The sequence below is a fragment of the Semicossyphus pulcher genome, unplaced genomic scaffold (genome assembly GCF_022749685.1).
Source record: "Semicossyphus pulcher isolate SPU_LCO1_2020_fin unplaced genomic scaffold, fSemPul1.0.p SCAF_25, whole genome shotgun sequence".
NCBI classification, from domain to species: Eukaryota; Metazoa; Chordata; class Actinopteri; order Labriformes; family Labridae; genus Semicossyphus; species Semicossyphus pulcher.
The window spans coordinates 3,344,305-3,369,958 of NW_027211699.1; the positions used below are offsets into that span (position 1 = coordinate 3,344,305).

General features: G+C 38.9%; 3 protein-coding genes across 3 annotated transcripts; 1 reads left to right on the plus strand and 2 right to left on the minus strand.

Moving 5' to 3' along the window:
* The first annotated feature begins 1 nt into the window (after position 1).
* Positions 2 to 13,092, plus strand: bcat2 (branched chain amino-acid transaminase 2, mitochondrial). The gene is made up of 11 exons (XM_069676101.1): positions 2 to 95; positions 1,735 to 1,806; positions 2,227 to 2,427; positions 2,637 to 2,747; positions 5,105 to 5,224; positions 5,431 to 5,594; positions 9,417 to 9,559; positions 9,650 to 9,735; positions 9,865 to 10,005; positions 10,111 to 10,185; positions 11,513 to 13,092. Exons 1-11 carry the CDS (start codon positions 78 to 80, stop codon positions 11,552 to 11,554), a joined length of 1,173 nt encoding a protein of 390 aa, XP_069532202.1. The 5' UTR covers positions 2 to 77; the 3' UTR covers positions 11,555 to 13,092.
* A 1,506-nt stretch (positions 13,093 to 14,598) lies between these two features.
* ifi35 (interferon-induced protein 35) lies at positions 14,599 to 20,552 on the minus strand. The gene is made up of 10 exons (XM_069675976.1): positions 20,521 to 20,552; positions 20,150 to 20,184; positions 19,401 to 19,484; positions 17,859 to 18,017; positions 17,390 to 17,506; positions 17,166 to 17,307; positions 16,957 to 17,066; positions 16,689 to 16,872; positions 16,492 to 16,604; positions 14,599 to 15,488 (listed from the first exon to the last, which is right to left on the minus strand). Exons 2-10 carry the CDS (start codon positions 20,165 to 20,167, stop codon positions 15,273 to 15,275), a joined length of 1,143 nt encoding a protein of 380 aa, XP_069532077.1. The 5' UTR covers positions 20,168 to 20,184; positions 20,521 to 20,552; the 3' UTR covers positions 14,599 to 15,272.
* A 1,674-nt stretch (positions 20,553 to 22,226) lies between these two features.
* On the minus strand, positions 22,227 to 25,277 carry rpl27 (ribosomal protein L27). The gene is made up of 5 exons (XM_069675977.1): positions 25,216 to 25,277; positions 24,568 to 24,650; positions 24,105 to 24,274; positions 22,728 to 22,838; positions 22,227 to 22,332 (listed from the first exon to the last, which is right to left on the minus strand). The coding sequence occupies exons 2-5, from the start codon at positions 24,646 to 24,648 to the stop codon at positions 22,284 to 22,286; spliced, it is 411 nt and encodes a 136-aa protein (XP_069532078.1). The 5' UTR covers positions 24,649 to 24,650; positions 25,216 to 25,277; the 3' UTR covers positions 22,227 to 22,283.
* Positions 25,278 to 25,654: the final 377 nt, after the last annotated feature.

The following is a 25,654-nucleotide window of genomic DNA, read 5'->3' on the forward strand; positions in this document are numbered from 1 at the left end:
ACTCAAGTTGACTTTGAGGCTGAGTTCGTGTTTCCACACGAACAGTTAATCTCGTTTATCTTCGTTACGTAGCGGAGATGGCAGCCCTCCGAACGGTGAGTTCATTGACTAATGGCTATCTGCAGTTTATTATCTGTTTGCATTTACTGTCGGGGTAAATGATTCACCTAAATGAGAGATAAGTCCGCCGATAATGACAGAGAGAGATAACAAGTGTTTACGATGGGCTGGTTAACACTGCGTCGGTGCCGCCAGCACCGAAGGTTGGAAAACAATACAGCATGGGAAGGTCATTAAACCAAATTCCATGCTGAATTATGACAACTATAATGTTTCTGCTTATCAGCAAAAAGGAAAACCTTAAGCAATAGATTTAATAAATCTTAATCGTTTGATACGGAATTCGGCAGACATTATGTTAAGTTAAAGCTAGTTTTTTTGTAATAAGATCTTTTTTACTTGCCTAATGTCACATCCTACCACCATCCACGATTTCGGTGGATAGGTAGACTGTGAGCATGCCGAACTGAAAATGTTTTGATAACCTTTTGATACAAAAGTAGTAATTTCTCTGTAGATTGTAAGTCATATGAGATATAAACTAGTTTGAATGAAATAGTCAGTTTTTTAAAAGGAGTTTGGCGTGAGGCTAGAAGGCAGTAGTTAGGGGCTTAAATTGCACATATGCGGAAAGTGTGCAAAGTGTAAAGTGTATTCGTGTTATCAGCTCCTTATTTGCTTATACTTCGCATTTGTGATTAGTTAAATTACTAACGTTGCTGCTGACTCGTGGTTGGATGTTAGTCATACTAACCAGCTTTTGCTTATTTAATTCTACTTGAATTCCAGACTGTGCGTCTGAATCTTCATGTATCAAATATACACGCGCATGTCACACATGACTTAGCAAAAAAAGAATAAAAGAAATATACACAGACATACTAATGATCGCAATGAAGGCAAAACTTGCGTCATCCATTCAATAAAGTGCACTCATTGACTCTGCACCAGAGACGCTGTGCAACTTTTGGGCGGATTTACAAAGGGATCAATTCTTTTCTGGATCACTGCTGGTTATGTGGTCAAACTCAGCACCATGTAAGGAATGTAAACCAACTATTATGAAAGACCTGCACTGCAGATTCAAAGATTAGTAATTGGATTACCTGAACAAAAGTATTTCACTGCATGCATCATCTCATACTCTTACTATTATATTAATTTTGCCTATATAACCTCTCATTACAGAAGCTTCCGACACCCTAAAATCACAGTAAGCCAGTAAAACAATTGGCATACACTTGCGTTAGCTGTTTGAGATAGTAGTTGACACATTGCTGTTCTTGTGGCACAACAAAAAACAGTATAGTTATGCTTATTGCTTATACGGTTTTTTGTTTATTAAAACCACCTTTTTTCCCATTCTTCCTTTTCCTGATTTATTTCATAGCCCTTTGTTCCCCACATAGTTTGTCAAGTGCATTCGTCCTTTTGCATTGTAGCCTGTGTATGCCTGCTTCTAATAACAGCACAGCACTCAGCACCGGCTGTTCTGTCACCTACAGGCATGTGTTACTAGCTACATACTGTAAACTGCGGGCATAATGGTTGGTGCTGAGTCACACGCCCACAAACACACAATGGCAGACATGTTGTCCGTGTGTACTCCCAAGGCTGGAAAGCATATACAAATTATACAGAATTTCAATGAGATTTGTTATGTTTCATTTGCAGGCACTCCATGGACGACTAGTTCAGGCCCTCCCCTTCTCCTTTGGCTCGCTGCGGTTCGCCAGCTCCTTTAAGGTAATGAGGAAAACTTTAACAGTCTGTCTGAGCAGGTGACGCCTGTGTCGTCTCCATCCAGCTCCGGCCTGTCTGAACACGCCTGGTGTCTCACAGCACAGGGTGTTCGATCATTAGTGGAAGAAGACTGTGACATTGTGAAAGTGATCATAAATTTAAAGTTTCTTTTCCCCCTCTGTCTTTCCCTCTCCGTCTTCCCGTTTTAATGATTCATTTCAATTTAATTTATTAATTGTCTAATTGACGAAATAATTCAGCATCTCAGCTGACTCGTTTGGCACTTCTTCTAATTGTCCTATAAAGCATGCTCTGCCAATAACCACGATTTAAAACAATCACTGTATCGTCGCCTGCTCTGCTCTTGTCCCTTCCACTTCTCTCTCCGTGCGTGTCTGGCTCGCTCGTCCGTCTCTGTCTCAGGCGGCAGATCTCGTCCTCGAACGCAACCCAGCATGCAAGCCCAAGCCGGACCCCTCCAGCCTGGTCTTCGGGAAACAGTTTTCCGACCACATGCTGACAATCACCTGGTCGGAGAAGGAGGGCTGGGAGGCACCTCAGATCAAACCTTTCCAGAACCTGTCGCTGCACCCGGCCAGCTCCGCCCTGCACTACTCCATAGAGGTGAGAGGAGGGTAAACAAACCAGACCAGTCTCACTCTGACAAGTCGCTACTATGGCACCTGTCAATTAACATAGACTTACCAATGTGTATCCACCCTCTCAACTGAATTAAGTCACCTTTGGTACCACGTCTTAAATACAGTCCATGTAGAAAACCTTGCAACGTGTCGTCTCAAGAGATAAAGCATTTCTTTGTGTGTTCTCTGCAGCTGTTTGAAGGCATGAAGGCATTCAGAGGAGTCGACAACCACATCCGTCTGTTCAGGCCCATGCTGAACATGGAGAGGATGCATCGAAGCACCGAAAGAAGCTGCCTCCCTGTGAGTTTGTACCCTTTTGCTTTACAATTAAATGAAAACACAATTAATGATACCTGCAGCAACAAAATGCCACCAACACAGTTTTTTGGGTCTGAACACTATAACTGTAAGAGCCGGCTGTATTAAAGGGCCAGTTCATCAATTTTCAACTTTAGTCCTGGGGAGCTAATGCCATTATTGTAGAAAATAAAATGCTATTTCACTCTGTGCCTTTGGAGGACGCTATCCGCTTCTCCAATGGGCCCTGGAAAACCTCCGCCAGACTATGTTAAACACGCAGTCTGGTGGAGGCCAGGGAGCTCGCTAAACTACACTTCCTCAATCTAGGACGCCCGCCTCCGATGTCATGTCTCGTTCAAAATCGTCAGATTTGAAATGTAGACTGCAGACCTGAAGATTTTTTAGACGATGCACCGGTATATTCTCTTCCTTTTTCGGATTCTGTGCCGCTCTGCCTGCAGTGAACAATGTCCTTGACCAGAAGACGGTAGTATTTCACTCCAGCGTCTCTCGCTGGGCCGTTCCTTTCGGAGGGAGGGGTGCAATGCATGCTGGGTGTTGTAGGAATATAGAATGGGCGAAACCACGAGCTGTTTGTACAACTTTCTCCGCAACTACTGTGCCAATTTAAAATATTATTGCTTCTATGGATTACAGAGAACACCAGCTTTGACTGACGGCGGCTTTTTCCAGATGCCAAAAGAAATAACCTCATGATTTAGTCCTGTTTTTTTTGGCAAGCCATACAATGCAGTTCTTACTGGCTAACCATATTCATGCAGGAACACATGACAGGGTGTGGAACATCTTGTTTAACTTTAAACTATTGTACAATCGAGGCTCCAACCACTGTGTCATGTGTAAAAATTAGCTTTTCTTCTGGGTCATATTTGGATCTTCTGTACCCATTAGCAATAAGCAGAGACCAACATGGCCCCTTATTGTTTCACAAAAGCACCACCGTTGAGCCTCATATAAATTCCTCTGATTCTTTAAGTAAGCAAGGTTAAATTACAGCCCTGAAGCTGTAAGCTCCTCGGTGATGTTGCGTAACTGCTTGGCAACATGCCCAGCTATGCTTCACTACCCAAGCACACCATCTTGATCCACGAGTTCATACTTCATCAGGAGTTCAGGACACAATGGAAAGTTTGAGGACTGAAGGTCCCATTCTTTGCTTTGTGCTATGTCCTAAGGACTTAATATTTCACTCAGAATGGATGAAGATGTGTTGTGAATGATTCTCATATAAAAAAATGTAATAGTAAAAACAACTTAACCCCGCCCCTTTTTGTTAGAAGCAACAGACAATTATACTGGTTAAAATATAATGTATTACAGTTTCCTAATATTAAATAATATGGCCTGATCTACAGTGAAATGTTTCTATTCAGATAATTACATTTAAAAGTTTAAACTTTGTTCTTTTGCTGCTACAGTTTAATTCGGACCAGTATGACCATGTAGCTAATGGTTGCTAATGTTAGCTAACAGTTGGTTTCCTAGTTTTCTGTTAAACACTTAAATAAACATTGTTTCTTTACTTATTGTTTACTTTTTTTTTGATAAAATCATTTAAATGTTACATTCAATATACAATGACGCAAGTAAAGAGAGATTTCTATGTCAGAAAACTTTCTTATTAATGGTCCATTACTCAGCAGTATTTATATAACGTTCGCTAACATATGTAGCTTATGGTTTGCTAGTTTGCTGTCACGGATAAACACTTGAATAAACATGTTTCCTTTACTTCTTCTTTACTTTTTTGATAAAGTCATTGGCATGTTACACAATATATACAATGGCACAAGTAAATAGAGATTGTAAGGTCAGCAAACTTTCTTACTAATGCCCATGACTCAGCAGTATTTATATAATGTTAGCTAACATGCTAACATTTGCAAACATCAGCCACTTGGTCATACAGGACCAAGAAAGGCTACAAGACTAAAACCTCTTAGGTGCACTGAAAAAAAGATGGCTGTGTTTTATTGTTAAGGGGTTAAACTTTTAATTTGTAAGAGAAATAATGTTTAGAATATAGATTATATAATCTGTTCTCTCAAAATATACACAGCCTCATTTTAAGATAATATTCTGTCTGCATGTTCATCATGTATCTACAATAAGAGATATTGTTTTAGATGAAAGTCTTTGTTGTTCATTGATAGTATGGATATATTTAAGACAGAAAAATGTTTTTAAGGCACAACATCCAAAATGTACAAAGAACGCACATAATATTATTCTTCTACCACACAGGAAAGAGCCATCCGGTCTAAGCTAAATGTTAAAGAGGGAAAGAAGAGCAATAAGTTGACAGTGTTTGCGTGTGTTTGTGTGTGTGTGTGTAGTTGTTTGATAAAGGTGAACTGCTGGAGTGCATCAAGAAGCTGGTGGAGGTTGACCAGGAGTGGGTCCCCTACTCCCAGGACGCCAGCCTGTACATCAGACCCACCTTCATAGGAATCGAGGTGAGCTTTTAGCATCAGTCAACAAAATGCTGCAAACAGGAAACAAATTTTATTCATACTAAAGTTTAGGCATGTGCAGCTTGGGCGATTAAACAAGCTGGTGTTAAACGTGGCTTCAATACGATCCTGCATTCTCTCATTACCGTTGTGTTAATTGACTTTCTGGTCCTGATTACCTGTCTTTCCCTCTTCCTCTCTTCCTCCAGCCGTCACTCGGCGTGTCTCGGGCAGGAAAAGCTATGATCTTTGTCATCATTGGCCCAGTTGGACCGTACTTTGCCACAGGCTCCTTCAACCCTGTGTCCCTGCTGGCCGACCCTTCATTTGTCAGGGCTTGGCAAGGAGGCGTCGGGGAATACAAGATGGGAGGGTGAGTTTGGTACTCTACTTGTTGTAAATATTTCTCTGAGGTCAACTGGTACAAGCTGTCCGAGCCAGATTCACAAATCCTCAACAAAAAAAAAATAGATATTCAATTTAAAAATATCAGGTAAGCAAGAAAAGTTATTTTAAAGGGATCTGTGAGGTTTTATGTTAATATAGTTAATTGAAGCAATAAATTCCTCGGTGCAAAGAAAGCTATATTCTCCTGCTCGCAGAGCCGTTCCAGTCGTTGCTGCGTTGCGTGTGAGCAGCCATAGCCTCTGTTCCACTCTGCTGCAGCTCTGTCAGCCAGAGCCAAAAAAACTGTCAAAATGTATCCTTGTTCATAATATCCTCTGCACTCATTTTTTTGGATGCAATTTTTGCTATAGTGTAGTTAAGAAGGAAGTAGTTTGCAATTTAAGCAAAGGCAGAAACTAGAAATTCAGGCTAAACTAGACTAGTCATGTGGGCCTCAAACTACGTCAAATGACCGTGCTGGAAAAAGAATAGATTATATGCCTATTGGGCTGTCAAACGAAACGAACTGATTGTAGTAAAAAAACCGATATTTAGTTAGTAAAATAATATTCGATGTGAAAAAAATCAGCACATCCGCGGCTGTCTCACATGCTCTCGCTGCTTCTCGTATGTCCCAGCGAGCACTCTCTTGGTTACGGAGCATCTATGGCCTCACATTATACATGAATAACTTTATTCTAGCTGAAACGAGCTACTACAACAACCGTGTGGCGTGTGGTAATGATGGCTGAGAATTCAAATCCCAGCCAGGCCGGAGAGAGAGAGAGATTCTCACCTGCAGCAAAACAGACAGGTGTAGGTATGTTGATTCTTTTAAAAACACATTTGTTTAAATAAATGAACCTCTCACGGCACAGCTCGCTCGGAGCGCTGAATGTCCGTTCTTCTGTAACATAACTATTTTATTTGTTTATTTTGCAAGGTGTAGGAAGCCTATGTTGATCTTTCAAAAGGCCTGTTTATGTTTAAATACATAAACCTTTGCATCTAAGTTTGTCTCTTGTATCAGTAAGGTCTCTCATGGACATAGATATTCGAATAGTTTGAACCTTTTGTGTTTTCATCATCATTTGTGGTCAGTTTTGACAGCACTATATGCCTAACGCTTATAGATACAGATAAGAGTAAAAAACTGCAGAATTTTTAATCACTGTATGCCACTTAAGAATCCTTGCATGTGGCCAAATCGAATAACATTTTCAGAGGGTCAAATTCAACAACAGCTGTTAACCTGTGACTCAGTTTATTTATTTGTGTACAAAGCTGTAAAATACGGAGCCCCTGAAGTCCCAAATAGTGAATTTTTTTATCTTGTTTGCACAAGATAAAAATGTTCACCTTTTAGGACTTTAGGGGCTCCATAGATGACCTTTTTGCAGGGAGGAGAAATTTATTCTGCCATGTTTCAAACAATGGTGAAAACATATTAACATATACTGATACTGCTTTTTACAGAGCCCCTGAAGTCCCAAAAGTTGAAAAAAAAAAAGTAATCTTGTGCGCACAAGTTAATTATCTTGTGGGAACAAGTTATTATCTTGAGCGCACAAGATACAATTTTTCACCTTTTGGGACTTCAGGGGCTCGGTAGTAAAAGAATTATAGAATTTGATTAAAAAAAAAACATCCAAAAGTAAGTTTCGTATTAGTTTTACACTTAATGAAGCTTTTAAATAGGTCATCTGCTCTGTAACACTGTTATGGCTGGGAAACCTCTAAAGTGCTGTAAGCCACAGCAGTGTGTTTATTCAGCGCTGAATCTGGACCGAGTACAACTATTTGGATTTTCCACTTTGCTTACGAAGCCTTGAATGGCAGCCACGGCGCTGGCTGTTGTTAGCATTAGAACGGTGCCAAAAACAGACACGGAGAACCTCACTTTGGACAGTAACTCTGTTGTCAGAGGAAGAGGAGTTAAGTTTATTAATGTCTATGATAAAAATGCCTCCCAGAAAAAAGGCCTCTTGATATGCGATATCCCAGAAGGAAACCACTGAACACCCTAACTACTGTCTTTAAGCCCACTAAATCTGCTCTCATACCGTCAGGTGGCGAGGATACACTTGAGGTTATGGGTATTGTAGTGCGTGTGCTGTAAGAGACAGTTTAACCCCCTGTTTTTCAACCGCATGAAGGATATTAATCCCCCCGGTATTTAATGTCAGCGCTCCTGTAATCTGCTCTCCTGCCACACGGCCTCTAATCACTGGCCTGCTTCCACACAAGTCTGGAATCATAAAGTAAGAACCTGTTCGGCTTCAGAGCTATTATATAACAAGTCTGAACACCCGATCGGCTCTCTAAGCCAACAAAGTCTGCTCTCATCGTCAGACTGCGAGGATATGCTTGAGCTATCCGGATTTAGCTCCTGCAGAAGTCACGGGACTGAAGGGTGATGTGACAGGGTGTGTAATGATATCATGTTTATTTACGTGTGTTAAAGGCTCACATGCAGTGTTGCTTTAGGTTTTTTTTTCTTATTTTTTAGTTGATGATTTTAAAGGTCTTTCGTTTTGCAGCATTCAGTTTCGTCAACACATCCCCACTGACAACAAGCTCTGATAAACACCGAACAACATAGCAGACAGAGCGAATAACCATCAAGTGACGACATAAAAACACTGACTAAGACATTGACTAAACATTTAACATCCTTGTATGTGTCAGCCAGTGGTAATTTTTGTGAATAATAGTCATAGTTATAGACTTGTTTTTAATTGTGACTAAGATGCATTTTAGGTGCAGTTTTCAGTGTTGAAAAATCAACTCATGAACGCCCTCTGGTGGACAAACTATGTCATGTTTCTCTGCTTCTAAATAACTTCAAATCTATTTTTGCATTTCTGTGCTGCTGTTTCTTGATGCTCATCGTACGGCTTATACACAGACACAAATATATATGTGATTACATCTGCCAAAGGTTAATATATCAGCCTCTAATATTAATATTTGAAATGTGACAATATGATCTTAAAATGTTTTTTCGAATGTATACGCAAACAAAACAAATATATCTCATATGGAGTATCTTAATTTGTTATAAGTCAAAAGTGGGGAATTTTACAGTTAAAATATAAACGTGTCAGTGCTCTCTAAGGACTTTCTAATGGTAATAATGTTACTAAATCACCACAAACAGCCTTTTTCTTACAACTTATTAAATGCTATTGATGCTGAAAAGGTGACAAACAAAACGGTATCAAACATCAGGGTCTGAAAGGAAAGAGCCGGAACAAAGAGCACAAAAATAAAACTCCAGTCGTAAAATTTTTTGGCCTTTTATTGAGAGCGAGGACAGTTGTTGGTGTCAGAAACGGGGAAAGAGAGAGTGCAAATGACACGCGGAAGGGGGCTGAGGGTGGGAGTATAACCCGGGGCCCGCCGCATCGAGGACTGCGGCCTCTGTATGTGGGACGTGTGATTTAACCGCTTAGCTAAACCGATGCTCTGGCATTCCTCTTTCTGTTAAAGACAACTTTTGCAAATTTGTCAGGGCACTATGCCTGTCAGCTTGTTCCTCCGCAAACCGAATGCGTAAAAATCGATCAGCGGGGCTTAAACATTGTGACAGTGAGAAGAAGACACGGCCGAGTATGACTCATCACTTGTGTAAATGATTAGTGCTGCGTACTTTACGCCATGTTCTTTAATTTCTTGAGGAGGTTTAAATCCTCTCAGAGATTTGACAGAATTTTGTAGTCTAAAAATGTCACACTGAACTCGCCAAAGCTCTGCCAGTTGCTGCTGTTCTCACCCGTTTGTCCCCTCCTGTCTGTTCTCTCTGCAGTAACTACGGGCCTACGATAGCCGTGCAGAACGAGGCTGTGAAGCGAGGCTGTCAGCAGGTCCTGTGGCTGTACGGCGAGCAGGAGGAGATCACAGAGGTCGGCACCATGAACCTCTTCATCTACTGGACCAACGAGAATGGAGGTGAGAATTTCTCACCTTTTCTGGCTTTAATTACGGCATGTTCCTGAGCTGGTCTTAACTAAGATAAATACATGTTATGTGTGTCTGCAGAGAAAGAGTTGATGACCCCGCCTCTGGATGGCATCATTCTCCCAGGAGTGACCAGACAGTCTCTGCTGGACCTGGCCAGAGACTGGGTAAGACAACCACATACTGTTGCACTGCATTTATAGAGAGAGTGTGGGGGAGGAAAGATGCTTTGTAAAATGTCACAATAAAAAAGAACCAGCAGTAGTTTATTAACCTGCTTCCTGTGTCTCCGTCAGGGCGAGTTTAAGGTGACGGAGCGCTCGATGGGGATGAAGGAGCTGCTGGGGGCTTTGGACGCTGGGAGGATCATGGAGGTGTTCGGAGCAGGGACAGCGTGCGTCGTCTGTCCTGTCGGCAGCCTCCTCTACAAAGGAAAGGTAGGAGTTCAGTCAAGTGCATGTAAAATACACTGATTGTAAATGATTCTGGGTAACTGTATGGGCTTAATGATTGAAATATAATGCCATGTGCTTCCCTCTCAGACGTTCCAGATCCCGACCATGCAGAACGGTCCCGACCTGGCAAAGAGGTTCTACAAAGAGCTTACTGATATTCAGGTAAGAAGGACTTTTATACGCCACATAAAGTTTAACAGCTTCTTTAACAAGATGCAGGAAAACTTGCACGTTGGCGCCACCAAGTGGCGGAAAAAAGGAACTGTTCTGGAAATATCCTGACCAATGATTTAGAAGTTTTTATACTAAAGGAAATCATAATAATGTAATAGGATGAAGAGGATAAACTTGTTGAGTTTCTGCTTTTTGGGAGATCGATTATAATTGAGTTTAACTTTCAGTTACCAAAATAATGGCTGCAGTGGTGACTATATTCAGTGTCATTTAATGGCAATTTATTTATCAAAAATAGTCCAAAAATGTCCACCACAGTTTGTGGTTCTCACATTTTTTCTGTGCGACCAAAGGTCCAAAGCACAAAGATGATCCGTATATAATTTAAAAAAATAAAAAAGCTAATTGTCTAATAGAGAAACTGCAATCTCGGATCCCATCGGCTTCAGTCTGACGACGATATAGCCTCCGAGGACAACGGTGAACATGCCGGGCGTGTAGCCAGCAGTTAGCGATAAACGACTTACAGTCAAGACTTCCTTTTCCGCGTGCTGCATCGTTTACAGAAAAAGAAACCTTGTGCTTTTTCTTAACGAGTCATAAGTTTGCAGAATGAACAACATCATGAATAAAATGACGCTTTGTCAGGTCTGTCCTCAAGAGGAGAAGAAAACAACTTTTAAAATGCTCGTTTGTTGAACGGAGGTCAGATCGATCATGATGCATTCGAAGAAGTTGGGGAATCTAAACTCTGAACGGCTTTCGTCGAGCAAATTTGTCTCAAGTTGAATTTTAGATCTAGAACAGATTGTTAGCTGAACTTACACGCAGATGTCTGTTTATAGAGATTAATAAGAAGCTAAATCGTCATCAGATAGCCGCTGATGGGAGCCGGGATGACATCACGGCGCATTAAGTTCCGCCTGCTTTTGCTCTCCACACGGACTGTTCTTCCTGCATACCCCGCAGCCTGCTGATACGTGGTTACTTATTATATTATTATTATTACTATAAGCGTAGCACAAACAGAAACCACTTGCCATCCATAAAATCCATGTCCCTGCCTAATAGAGATGAGAGAAAGGTCAACTAGTCTTTGTGCTTGATATATGATAAACTCTCAAAATAGTCAAATATCTTATCAAATAATTTGTTTTACACCAAATGCAACAATATGCTATCATTTATTGCAGCTCCAGCTTCTAATTAAACTTTATCTTTTACATTCACAAAAGTAACAAATATAACATTTTCCTTTTTTCTCTCTCTCTCTTTCCTTTGTTTTGTTTCACTCTTCATGCCTTGCCTCACCCAGTATGGACGCAAAGCCAGCAAGTGGGCACCACTGGTCGCTTAAATGGCCATATTGCACATGCCAGTTTTATCAGCAGTTAGTCCCATAATTCCAGTTTGGATGACCAGCAGCCCCCCTTCACTCCCACCCCCTCCCTCTCTCTACACACTAATGCACTCCTGCTTACTTACAAGCCGAGGAGACGGATGCCTCTCTCTCTCTCTCTCTCTCTCTCTCGGTCTGCTCGAGCGACTTCTCCACATGATGCTCTCCATGTGGACTCTCATAGGAAGACGGTTGGTGGTTGGAATGACGACAGCTTGCTTTGGTGAAGCAATATTGAAAACAGTATGCAATGTTTTAACTTAACCTCGAATTATGTAATGCAAAGCAGGAAAACGGACGTCTCTGGAAGGATAAAGCTAGGTGTAAGAGTTGATCAGAGTCGAGACGTGGCTGGTGGTAATATCTACAAGACTAACATGAGTGCATTTAAATCTGTAATTAATCCAATGGTTTTTATCTTCTGCTTATTGGATTAATTCCGCTTTGGACAATGCTTATAGTTTAAAGCACAAACATTTAATTCTTGCATTAATGAGGCACAAACTGACATATATCAGAAATAGGAGGTGAAATATTTGAAATAGTAAAGCAGCTGCACATTTGGTAAGTAGGATTTAATTTAGCTGCAATCTGTAGGTACGGTTTCTCTTCAACAAGTATATCAAACTGTTTTCACAGCAGGAACAACTTGCATTACTCTAACCTCTATTACATGAAACATCCTGTGGTGTTTTCTGCAAAACCTTTTAACTGTTACGTGCGAGTAGAATCTGTGAACGCATCATAGGATATTGTTATTTTTGCTGTCGTGTACATAATGATCTGAGCGAGCACTGCCGTAGTTTAAAAGGGGCCACGTCACTTTGACACCGGAGTTTGCACTGACCTTGTCTAATGTCAGGTATGTATCAGCTTTTTAGAGAGGACACATGAGCGGCTTTTATCTTTTTATTGGCTTTTGTTTATTAAGAATACGACTGTACAAAAATTAAAGATTGAGATTAAAGCGGCGAGGTCAAAGTGAACTCTAGCACGCACAAATGGTAGCCTCCACGCTGTGGAAGAGAAGGGCTGTTGGATGCTGGCAGTTGCTCCTGCACTAGTTTGAGTGTATTCATTATGAAAACATTGTATAGTAACAAATAGTTATTTTACGGTTTTAAATTATATTTTTCTCCTTTTTATGATGTGAAAAATTAGGCCGACTGTCTTCCAAAGTACTTGACTTCATCACCAGTGTTTGACTGTATTCTCTGCATTATGTACTTTCTTTGCTGGTTTTCCACTCTTTGAATGTATCGTTGTTTTTACACACATATATAGGACTGTCCCTCTCTGTCTAAGTGCCTAACCTCAGTTTGTTGTTCCCTTGTTCTTCTTCTGTGGATCTTCAGCTGCTGTTTGTTTTTCAAGTTTGTGCACTACGGGGTGTAGCTGGATTCTATAAGTAATGTCAGTTTAGTTTTTTTCTTTTTAAATGTGCTGTTACTTTTACTCTGCTCTTACGTTTTTACAATAAACCTTATCTGAGTTCAGTCTCCTTTTTTAAATTTGATTCTTTCACTGAAATGTAAAAAATCTGTTCGGTACATCTCTTGGCAGAAAAAAAAATATATATACATATGAAGCTACAGCAAGCAGCTGGTTAGGTTAGATTATGACTTGAAAAAACTAACATCTTGCCTATGCTAGCTCTGTATGAATGACACAAAATTCAACACCATTAGCTCTAAAGTTCATTAATTAGCACCATGCAAAAAGCTGAAAGTACAAAAATAGACAAGCTGTTTTTTGGGGGCGTATTTGCGCTGGACTTTTTCCCAGCAGGGCGCTGTGATTTACCGAAGTCTCCGTCATATGCCTTGTCAACAAAATGTTAGGTAGGAAGCAGTTAACTGCTAAAGTTAGCTGTTGTCTAACGGGTCATCAACTGTGTCGTTTTATTCTGAAATATGGCCTCATGTCCCTCCACATTTTCACATCTATTTAATTTGCCGACTGATTTTTTTTCCCATTTTTGCAGGTTATGAAACTACTACAGAGTATAAGTGCCACATTAAAAAAGAGAAGAGAATAGTCAGAAACGAAGAGAATAAAGTCATAATATTGCGAGAATAAAGTCATAATATTGCGAGAATATAAAGTCGTTATATTACGAGAATAAAGTCGTAATTTTACGTAAAATTACGTAATTTTACGAGAATAAAGTCGTAATATTACAAGAAAAAAGTGGTAATTTTAGACTGTAAGCCTAAATATTATAAATATCAGAAGAGCAGCCAACCACCGTCACTAAAATGAATGAACATGTGAAGTATAACTTCCCAGTGAACATCTTGTGAAGTTCTGCTTGTAAATGATTGCACAGGGGGCTTAACACAACTTGAGCCAGAGCTGTATTATTGAACACACCCATTGGAAGCATAGCATACATGTACCTTGCGAGAACATGCGAGATCTCCTGCCTAGTAATGCGCAAGCACACTATACAGCTCAATACATTAGTATAGGTTTCACAAATACAAAATATTTAATCTTTCGGAACATCAGCACCACTTTGTCATAACTATCAGGACTCTGAAAATTGAATTTATTTGAAAATGACTCATGATCTTAGTCATTTTAGCACAGGCGATTGGCTGCTCTTATGATATTACCCTTCAAAATAAGATACAGGCTAACCATAGCCTAAAATTACGATAATATTATGACTTTATTCTCGTAAAATTACAACTTTATTTTCGTAACATTACGACTTTGTTCTCATAAAATTACGACTTTATTCTCGTAATCTTAAATTATTTTTTTATTCTCGAAATCTTAATTTTGTTTTTTTCTTTAATGTGGCCCTAATACGCCGTCGTATGAAACAGATTGATATTAATACTTATTACTCTATATGACCTACAAAAGCAAACCACACTACCACGACAAGATTGATTATTTCTATATTGTTATTTTTTGTTTAAAACCACCACTTAAACATGTACAGGACGAAATCAGCAGAGATGAGGTACAGCTTCCTCCACAGGGGGCGCAAAAAATGACACAAATTGAAAGTTCCTCACAGGAGATTTAATGGCAACAATTGTCAGATACCCTACATTTATTCAACTTAAAACCTGGAATACAGAAGCATTTTAGTGTGATGTTTAGAAGAAAATTGACGCCAGTGTATTAAACAGACAGACAGGGTGAACTGTCTATCACTGCTTATAATACTCAAAAAGAAAGTGAATTTGCTATTTCCCCAACATAACAATTTCACACATTTTTCTGCCCTGAGCCAAAATTGATAAAATAATAAACAAGCCATTACAATTTTTATGTGATAAAAGTAGAAACTATATAGTCATAATATATAAATGGATATCTCAGTGTCTGTTGAATAATAAGGTTATTGCACCACTATTTGTCATTGCCATGTATCTATATTCTTACATAACTAAACAGAAAATACCCAGGTTTAATTCTTTCTTCGTCTATGAAAAGTTTTATAATTCGATTCATCAGCAATGGCAGGCATCAGTGAGATTTTGCCAAAGAAAAAACAACAGGCCGTCTTATCAATTTAACAAAAACACCGTCCTATAATAGGAAGTCCATAGCTTTGTGCAGAATTTGTCTGACTTAACACAAAAGGTAACGTAAGACTAAAACAGATTAAATGTGAGTCACAACCTGAACATGAAAATGCTTGTCATAAATCTATAGTCTATGCCTCCTCCTGCCCCCCTTTATTTTCGGAGACGCCCTTAAACAGCGCTGTGGTGTTCTCGCCCAGCGGGTTGTAGAGGAAGGCTGTGATCTCTCCTCCACCGTTACAGTTTTTCTGGAAATGGATTTCCAGCAGGTCCTGGAGGGTCTCTCTCTCCATAATAGTAGGTATGCCTGTAAGCAGCACTGTCCGAGGACACACTGACATCTTTGTCTGGAAGGTTAACGCCACATAAACAAGTCACACAGAGCAGAGGTATTCACAATATTCACACAATGCCCATTTTCCACTAATCCCAGTCAAGGTGGGGAGCTGTGACAAGTTTGCAAGTCCTATAATTGTGGAGAATCTGATTGAGCACTGTCATTTCACAACTTCTTCATTGATTAGCAACTGAAAATACCAGGGACATGCTATATTTCCAGATAAACCAACTTTTTGATGACCCGTTAGATATCATGAGCCAACCGCTAAGGTTAGCATTTAACCCTTCCAAGCTAACATGACGGTTTGATTGTGTTACATGATATGATAGGAAAAGAAAATTCCTAAAACAACATATTTGATAACCCATTAGCTACTGTTAGCCAACAGCCAAGGTTAGCATTCAACTTCTTCCCAGCTAACATTATAGTTTGATAGTGTTAGAAGATACATAGGAAAGAGGTATATTCTTAGCTTTTAAGATAAAACAACATGTTTGATTACCTCTTAGCTACTGTAAGCCAACAGCTAATGTTAGCATTCAATTTCCTAGCTAACATTACAGTTTAATAGTGTTACACAATATAACAATATAATTCTTAGCTCCCACGATAAAACTACAATACATGATAACCCATGAGCTAACGTTGGACAAAATGTGACCTTTCAAGCTAACAGCAGTTTAATATTGTTACACGATAAAATACGTACAGCATAAATTCCTAGCTCCTTACTGTTGTGTTAGCTAGCTAATGGTAATGCTAGCAAGCTAACTGTAATGTTGCTTAGATATGGGTTGGATGCTAACGTTAGCTGTCGGTTCCTTAACTTCAAATATGGTGATCTGATGATCACTATCTGCTGTATTTTTAGTTACTGAAAACTTGGAACTTGGAAAACAGAGTGGATGAAAACAGTATTTTCCCCCCGACCCTTTGTGTGACATCAGAGGAAAATGGCCACCCCTAAAAAGAGTTTTGCTGTGTGCACGCTGGCCTGCTAAAATGCTCACCTTTAAGTTTGTGATCTGTCCGCTGAGAAAGGGAGTCACCCTAACTCTGTGATTCTTCTTGCCTGACTGTAGTGTCACTTCATGGTACTCTCGCTCTGTCAACTCTCTGGCAACTGATGGTACAAAAATGCTTCTTCAGATGGGATTCAGATCAAGACAGTACTGGATAATACAAATGTCATATCATCATTACTTACTGTCTTTCCTGAGGAAGGTGAGGACCACAGTCCCAGAGTCAGGCAGAAATTCACGGTCATCCACCTCTCCACCTCCGTGTTTTGTCTTGGAGAAGTGAATCTCCAGTTTCATTAGCAGAGGTTCAGTGTCCATCTTGGGCAGGTTGGAGATTAATATGCGTCGAGGACACACCTCAGACTCTATCTGCAGGAGCGACAGGCGCAGGTCACAAACAGGAAATTAATACAGACACTGATCAGACACAAGGAGAGAGGAATAAAAACATACCTCCACCAGCTTGGGCACTATCAGATGAACTGGTTTGGCCTCCACAGTGATTTTGCACTCTCCGCCCAGATTCACCTCATGCTTCGGCATGTCCAGGATCTTCTTGGCGACTGAGGGAGTACAGAGTCATTCAGTTCAATCCAAAGATCTGCATTTAAGAATAAAACATGTCTTAAAACACACTGATGGCAGCTCCCCGACACACTCACCTACTTCTTCCTCAAATGTAATCAGAGCCGTTCCCCCCTCCATCGGGTAAACTATGCGGGGTTTCATTTCAAACAGTGCGTCGCCTTCATTTCCTGTCGACCCCATGAAGACTACCTTCTTCTCAGGTACAGCCCTGAACACCTGAAATGAGATGCTGCAGGTTTAATGGACATATCGAACGTGGCTGCTGACAGACTGTGTGTTGTTGAGTGAGGTAACGTACGTCTGTCTGCTGTTTCAGGATGTCGTATTCAGCTTTTTCTTCATTCAGGTCGTCGTCCACCTTCTGGATCTGCTTCATCAGTTCCGCCTCCTGCTCCTTTAGCGAGGTTAGCTTAGCCTGTAAGACAGAAACACCGATTAAGAAGAGGCCTGGCATCATTATTACATTACAAACTTGCTTTGCGATATAGGGACATGAACTCGAACACTTTGCTGACTTTGATATTGGTCGACTTAATACATGATGAGAAGATTAACTGAAACAAGCCTGCGTGTTGACTTTGTTTCAAAATAAAATGCAGTTATAGTTAAACAGTTAAATAGTTTTCGTGATGCGACTAATTCGAAACAACAAATCGAAAACGAAAGACTCAAGTACCTTAAAATTATACTGTACTTAGTTACATGCTGCTTCACAGTGAGGCTCCAACTGTTCAATAAAGAAACTTTTAGACTGGAGGGCGTCTTACTTTTTCTTTTGCGATCACCTCCTTGTTGGAGTTCTTGTCCTCTTTCAGACTCAGGGTCAGTTTTTCTGAGCGCAACCTGAACTGCTGAGCGCTGCCCCGCAGGTCGTCCCTGCTGGCAGCCAGCTCCTTCTGATCCCTCAGCAGCTGCTCGTGTTGTTTCTGTGCACACAAACAGAAAAGCAGTGTTCGCAAACCTTTGTCGTATTTGTTCTGTTGAAATTACAGTGTCTTACTAACGCAAGTCAAGACAAAACAAACAAGTTTCCTCAACTCACTAGGAACATTATTTTCTGGTTAATTTAATGCATTAAAGTGTCAAATTCTTTTACATTTTGTTCAGAAACTTTTGTCCCTACCCAGAATTTAAAGTCAAGCCGTTATATTTGTTAAATTATACATATTAACACTTTATTTAGATTTTTTTCTTCAGTGTGTTTCACATGGTTTATATTTAAATTACACAGTTTAGGGCGCTCATTTAGCTCAGCTGGTAGAGCAGGTGCCCCATATACAGAGACAGATCCTTTGATAGATGTCTCCCGCCCCTCTCATTTCCCCATCTCATATATTAACTATACTATACTACTATTTTTAAACTAAATTTTTAAAACCATATTTCAACTAACATTTATGTCTATGTTCTATTTAATACATTTGTTTTTTTAAATAATGTGTACTTTTGTTCCAAACCATATGTAAGCGACACGTCTTCAGGTTAGTGACACTTTTTCAGTGAATTTCAGGTTATTTTAGACTTAGACTTAGACTTAGACTCAACTTTATTGATCCCTTTGGGATGACTCCCTCTGGGAAATTCAGTCTCCAGCAGCTTATACAGTACAATACAATAGGAAAGAATCAGCACACAGAGGGTAAAAAATAAAGATCAAAATATATATATCTATCGATATATATATATATATATATATATATAAAGTACAAAATTAGATAACAAAATATATAAAATATACACTCTTAGAAAATATACAAGTAAACAGTGGGTAATTGACCTGGTATTTAGTTCGATTAAACTAAATTAGGTTATTGCACTGTGGTGAGAGATTATCGCACATTGACAGATTTTTATTGCACATATGACCCTTTGAGAAATAAATAAATATTACTATTGAATAAAAGAAGATAACTACTATTAACTTTGTGAGGTGAGTTAGTGGCTACCGCTTGTGAGAGCTTTTATTTTGTTCTTTGTATTTCCCCTATTTAATTTTTTTACAATTATTTTGACAAAATATTAAAAGTATTCCTTTGTTTCCAAATCAAATTAGCCTAAACTTGAACTAATTGATACGCAGTTCATTGGCTGTATTGTTTATAGATACATTAGATACAAAACTCTTATGTTAAATATCATGTTTACTATGATAAAGCTAAGTGTCATGTGTTTATCTCTTTTTATTTAGTGTATTTTATTGTATGCCCTCTGTGGGCATGCAAACTTGTTATTCTTCAAGCAATCGGATTTCCCGACAGTGATCAAACCACTCTACAGCTGTCTCTAATTAATCATGAGTTTTAATCCACCTTGAATTTCATGATTGACGCCTTGATTCCCTCCAAGCTGTCCTCGGCTGGCTGAGAAGGGCTCATCACCACCAGGGAGAAATCCTAAAACACGAGGACATAAAATGTAAGGGGGTGAATAAACACCTATCCTCATATTTTCTGTGTTACTGTTAATCAGAATCAGAAATACTTTATTGATTCACCAAGACAAAGAATACATAATGAGAAGCTTTCAATTAAGCAGATTGTGTGAGGACAAGTTAAAGGGCCGCAATGAAGATTATTTTTATTGTTTATTACTTCCTCGATAAACCGATTAGTTGTTTTTTCCATAAAATGTCAGAAAATTGTGAAAAATCTCAGTCAGTTTTTCTAAAAGATCAAAGAGACGTCCTCACTTTGTCTACAACCAGAGATAATGAATTTACTTATAAAGAGGAGGAAAGGAAAAAGTATTCACATTGTACAGTGTCGTCATCGGAGAATTTAGTCTTTTTCCATAAAATAATTACACTAATAAATTATCCAAATAGTTGGCAATACATGTAATAAATAATAATTAATCGTTGCAGCTCTCAACAGGTATCTTTAAAATTGATTGATTGAAATTTGCTTGTTATGTTTGTACCTATGTTAACAACAATAGTTTAACTCGTAGATGAAATGTCTGTAACAGGAATAAATAGTTCTTAAGAGTGATATTTATTTGTACCAACATACGGAAGAACAACAACAACATAACAGGAAGAAGCAAAATCACGTCTCACCTCGTCTGAAGAAGACATACTGAAGTGAAAGTGATCTGGAATAATAAACAAAAAATTAAAGTCTGAGCATGCTGTCAGCCGAAGTCAGTGTATTAACTGTACTTATAAAGGAAATACTAACAGGGACTGTGTGTAAGTAAGAAAATACACTTTTGAACTATACTATTAAAAGTTTAGGCCCTGCTGTCAGAAAGACAAACCAACGTTTGACTCCAAAAATCTTCAAATACGTCAGAATTATTTAAAATAACTGAAATTCAACGGGATTTATGACAACTAGAAACCTTCACCTACATATTCGTCATCGTGATATCTTAATCTAAGCAAAACATCTGTTGTTTTTATTAAAGGGTGGTTTGGTAAGAACTTACCTCCAAGCGACGATCTGTGCTGTGAAATCACATCTATCCTTTCAGTTTCTTTTTCCCAGCAGCACGAGAGGCCCTGAACGCATTTCTTTACTCCATCAGGGGGCGCTGCCGACATGCGCTGCATTCAGGTGCTGTAGGAAATATTGTATGTTTACTGTGCAACAGCGCGTAGACAATACCTTATTACGTATTTTAATGATTTTATAGTAACTTTGATAATAAATGACGGTTTATTATTCACCACATTTCAGATGCGTTTTCTTTTGCTTCTTCCTCTGATATCTTACAGATGTTAAAAAAAACACACCTCAAAATATACAACGATTTTTGTTGTTTGGCCAAAAAAAAGCCTTTACTTTTATTTTGAGTAGTGTAGTTTGTGTAATATTCAAAAACAATAAGTATCTAATAATAATAATAATGATACCTTTATTTATATAGCACCTTTAAAAACAGAATGTTTACAAAGTGCTTTGACAGACAAAACAAAGGCAGGAACTCAGGAAGATAACAGAATACAAAACAGATTAAAGAACCTTCAAAAATGAGGCCAGACAGAGTATTCAGGAAATTTCAACAAAAGGCAAGAACTCATGTCAAACACCAAAGGTCAACAGGAATAAAAGCAAGTAAAAAGAATAAAAGTGACAAAACAGAAACGACCATAAAGGTTATAAAAAGACGATAAAAAGAGGGCACCAACATCGGAGGAAGAGAGATAAAAAGATTGGGATCAATAAAATGAATAAGACATAAAGAAATTAAAGAATAAATAAATAAAAGCACTAAATGATGGTAGGAATATGAATGAATGGATAAAGAGCATTTTCAAAGTGCACTTAAAAAGGTGAACATCACATAAAGGCAAGTCTGTAAGAGCAAGTTTTAAGAAGTGATTTAAAAGAAGTCACTGACTCTGTGTGCCTTCTCAGGCAGGTCGTTCCAAAACCGAGGGGCCCTGACGGCAAAAGCACCTAATAAAAACAATAAAAACCTAATACACGTCAGGCAAGTAGTGCCCAATATCTGACATAAACGAATGATATAAACGCACAGATGAATTCCACCGAGATACACCACAGGAAGTCATTTCTGCCTGTGACCATCAAACCTTTTAATTCCTCCCTCAGAGTGTCTGACATCATTCATGCCATAATCCATCTGTATAATAAGACATACTGCATTTATACTGTTAATGTAACAATGTTGTATTGCTATTTTAACTATTCAGCCTTTTACTCTTATTCTGGCAATTGTATTTAATTCTGGCATTCACATTTAAATCACCAGTGCCCATTTCTCAGCATTTTATATTTTATCTTTATTTCTTATATTATATACACAATGCACACATTTGACATGTCAAACATCTATTTATATTCTATATATCTTCAGGCTGCTCTCTATGTCACAGCAACTGTAACGCCCAAATTTCCCCCCGGGTATAAATAAAGTATTTCTAATTCAGAATATGAGGTGGAAATTCATTGATCCCACTATGATCTGAACACGCTGTGTTGAAGGATGGAATCCCACACACATCCCTTCAGTAATACACATTTATTAAGACCAAACAGTCTACAAAGTGTGAGCAGATGGTGAATTGATTCAAATGTATTATCACAAATATCAATAATAGAAAACAGACTTATTCGTCTAAATGAACATTTTTCCTCCAACAACCCAAAAAACAGCAAGTCAATAAAGAGTCAACAGTCAAAATGTATTTTTTTTTAAACATTTATTTGTGAAACCGAGTGAATTTAGAATCTGAGCTTCTGGAAGAACCACTTGTTCTTGCCCGTCTTGTACCTGAAAACAGAGCAAACACAATTAGAACATTTTCTCCACAGAACAGAAGTGCTCATGTTGATATGTGGCCGAGGTTAAAGACTCAAATTACTATGTCTCCTATGTCAAACAGCAGCAACTGGAATGATTTCAACAGCTTTAATCATTTTACTACCAGGAACTTTTCTTTTCAAAAAGGATCCAAGACTCAACACTTCATCCACAGTGTGCGGTGAAAAGCAATATTTATGGTTAATGGGCTACACAAATAAACAGCAATTTGCTGCGACGTAATTTATCTGAGGGGCTTTTCACTATCCAATCAGCACGCAAGGATTTGATGAACACTGAACTTTGAGAGCTGATCACTGCAGTGAAGTTAAAAACTGTCAGGATTCTTTAACACAGGGACTCACCTCTCCTCAAACTTGACCTTGGCCTCCCGCCTGGCTTTGCGCTTGAGAGCAGGGTCCCTGAAGACGTCCTTGTTGACAACAGTTTTGTCCAGAGGAATATCCACAGAGTATCTGAAGGAAAAGGAGCAATGAACATTTGTATTAACCCCAACTTACCAAAGACAGGTTTATTGAGCAGATTGGCTCGATAGCCTGCTCTACACCCATATACTGTACCTACACATTACAATTGATGCAACTGAGCAGTTTCACATGAGAAACCAAATTTGTTTAACATACCAGCCAAAGGTATCTTGAGAGGAGCACTACTTTATCACTGCTCAGAAATGTTTTCATCAAGTTTGCTATTCATTTATACATATCTGATATCTAACTGCTTTGCAAAGCTACTGCACATTTGACATCACTGTTAACCCGCCTCTTCCAAAAGCCTTTAATATAGTGGTCATGTTTATATTGGGTTTTTTTTCACATGCTTTTCTGTTGCTGCTGGTCACACTTTGCTGTATGGCTCCAAAGACATCAAGTGTCAAATCTCCGTTACAGCTGATTAAGGACAAAGACTGGAAAATATCGAAGCAAACAACTTATTCCTGAACTTTTCTGTTCAACATTGCCCTTCAAAGACAGTCTTTGTTAGTCCTGATTTACCTCTTTACAAAAGCTTTATCCACTTTCATATTTTTCAAACTCATTGACCTGCCAACAACCCAACACCTATCACTTCTGACAAGATAAAAAGGAACTGGATCCTGCATCTAGCGCACAACAAGGACACTTTTAAAAGCCAGCAGGAGGATTTTCAGAGGCAAAACAATCTCCGAGAGAGACCTATAAGTTTTCCCATTAACGTCAACAATAGTACTACAGAGCAGGAGCAGACTCTGGTTAGGTATAATTTTCCTGCCCCCCAGCTGTACATTTCCAATTCTTCCAAAAATATTCTGTTAATGAAATTGTGTATTATGTTAAACAACACACGGAGGCCTTTTCAGTTTAATTCCACTATATCTGCACATTATGGATGAATTATGACCATGAGTTTTATGTTAGAACTCGTCATTGCAGTTGGAATCAAAACATTGCTTTGTGTTTGCAGGACACTCCGGTCATTCCAACAGTGATGAAAGTTCTGTGGTTTCTACAAACTTCAGCTTCTGCTCACAATACTTAAACATAGGTTCATCAGTCTTAGACTATCAATAAACTAATCATCAAGATAAACTTTGCTCCTTTACCTACTGCCATATTTGTATTGTCGGAGATTGAGCACCCAGTGGATGCTACCAAACTTAGGTAAACAGCCAAACACTACCACAGTAATTACAACAAGGATGCATCTCTCAAAGGAAGTATCTACAGACACATGAAACTGACCTGGTGGGCATGAGGTGGTTGTAGTTGAACACCTTCACGAAAGCCTTGATCTTGGACCTCTTGGCGATCTTCTTCTTGCCCATGGTTGTGGTCACCTTACGGGGATAGCGGTCGATGCCTGCGACCAGAGCGTGGCTGTAAGGACGGTCGGTCGTGCCATCATCAATGTTCTGCAGAGGGACATTAAGAAAGGACTGATGTCAGGCAAACAATGCACAAGAAAAGAGCTGCTTTGGTGACAATTCTGCAGATTTACATGTTAAACGTTAGAATTTCGTGATGAGGTAATAATTGTAAATGTCAGATCCTGTAAAGCATTAACTTCAACTAGGTATTGATACTTAGTTAGGCTGATGGCAAATGTTTTGCATTTCAGTTCTGAGAATGTACATTTACAGGCAAACATTTTGACAGGCCCTTCATTAATCTGAATAATCAAGCAGCAGATAAAATCCACTTTTACCTTGACGATGACAGCTTTGCGCCCGGCGTAGCGTCCAGCTAGGACCATCACCACCTTCCCAGGCTTCATGAACTTGCCCATTTCTGTCACAAAGAAAACATGTTAATCTCATGTGTCACCGTACCTTATCCAGAACATCACAAGCACCAATATTAATGAAAATCTGGCTAAGTTTTACGTTTAATCTTGCGGAAATGTCATAAAATGTACTGCTTGTTGTTCCTGCCTGGTTAGCAGGCTAAGTTAGCATAGCCTCCAGCTAGCCGGGGATAGCCTGCCATTTACAGAGTTTAAAACGTTTATTTCGCTAAACCACGCGCCTTGGACATGGTAACTGTTGGATGTGTCCTAATAAAACCAAAATGCACTGTTCGCAGTCTGGACAAATGAAAGTAGCCTCTCCAACAGACGAATCAGACGGAGGCTATGTGGCTTCATATAGGAAGCTGCCATGTTGAAATGGATGCTAAGAAGACGAAGCGCCGCATTAATTGTTAATTTTCTTACTCTGTCATTCAAAATATACGAAAATAACAAACACATCGTAGCTTAAGGAGTGATTGTCGCAGATGTGGAGTGATAAAAAACTGTAAATTGCCTAGATTTGGGGCGATGGTTAAAGATTGAATCGAGGGAAATTGAACTCACTGATGCTGTTCTACGGCCACCGCTAACAGGAAAGGAAGTAAGAAGGGTTTCCGTGAACTTTGACACTACCGATCAACTACGTCACTTCCTGGTTTAGTTTTCTGTTTGACGAATATACCCGTTTTGTTTTTCTGTTTAATTAAATCACAAAACTAGATTAGCATCACTGTCCTGCTAAAATGTCATTTATATGACTTTGTTAAAAAGAAAATACTTGAAAAAATATAATGTTAAAGACATTTACGTATAGTGAAGCAATACGTATAGTAGCCTATGCTATGTTTACGTTTGATACTTAAAGAAACAAACATTAGAAATTAAAGTACCTATTATATCAAAAGACACATTGTGATTAAGTATAATTGAACAATTAATGCTTTATACATACTTTTTATACAATTTGGGTAGTTTAGTCTATAACAATCATATTTTATGAACG

What these genes read in the sequence shown, in the direction of transcription:
- bcat2 (XM_069676101.1), top strand. An exon ending in CCCTGCACTACTCCATAGAG is followed by an intron (nt 2,428 to 2,636) that starts GTGAGAGGAGGG and finishes TGTTCTCTGCAG; the next exon opens with CTGTTTGAAGGCATGAAGGC. An exon ending in CCACCTTCATAGGAATCGAG is followed by an intron (nt 5,225 to 5,430) that starts GTGAGCTTTTAG and finishes CTCTTCCTCCAG; the next exon opens with CCGTCACTCGGCGTGTCTCG.
- ifi35 (XM_069675976.1), bottom strand. An exon ending in TCCTGAAACAGCAGACAGAC is followed by an intron (nt 17,308 to 17,389) that starts GTACGTTACCTC and finishes ATCTCATTTCAG; the next exon opens with GTGTTCAGGGCTGTACCTGA. An exon ending in GACAGATCACAAACTTAAAG is followed by an intron (nt 15,489 to 16,491) that starts GTGAGCATTTTA and finishes TTAACCTTCCAG; the next exon opens with ACAAAGATGTCAGTGTGTCC.
- rpl27 (XM_069675977.1), bottom strand. Translation starts at nt 24,648, where the DNA reads ATGGGCAAGTTCATGAAGCCTGGGAAGGTGGTGATGGTCCTAGCTGGA. An exon ending in GCAAAGCTGTCATCGTCAAG is followed by an intron (nt 24,275 to 24,567) that starts GTAAAAGTGGAT and finishes GTCCCTCTGCAG; the next exon opens with AACATTGATGATGGCACGAC. An exon ending in AACCACCTCATGCCCACCAG is followed by an intron (nt 22,839 to 24,104) that starts GTCAGTTTCATG and finishes CTTTTCCTTCAG; the next exon opens with ATACTCTGTGGATATTCCTC.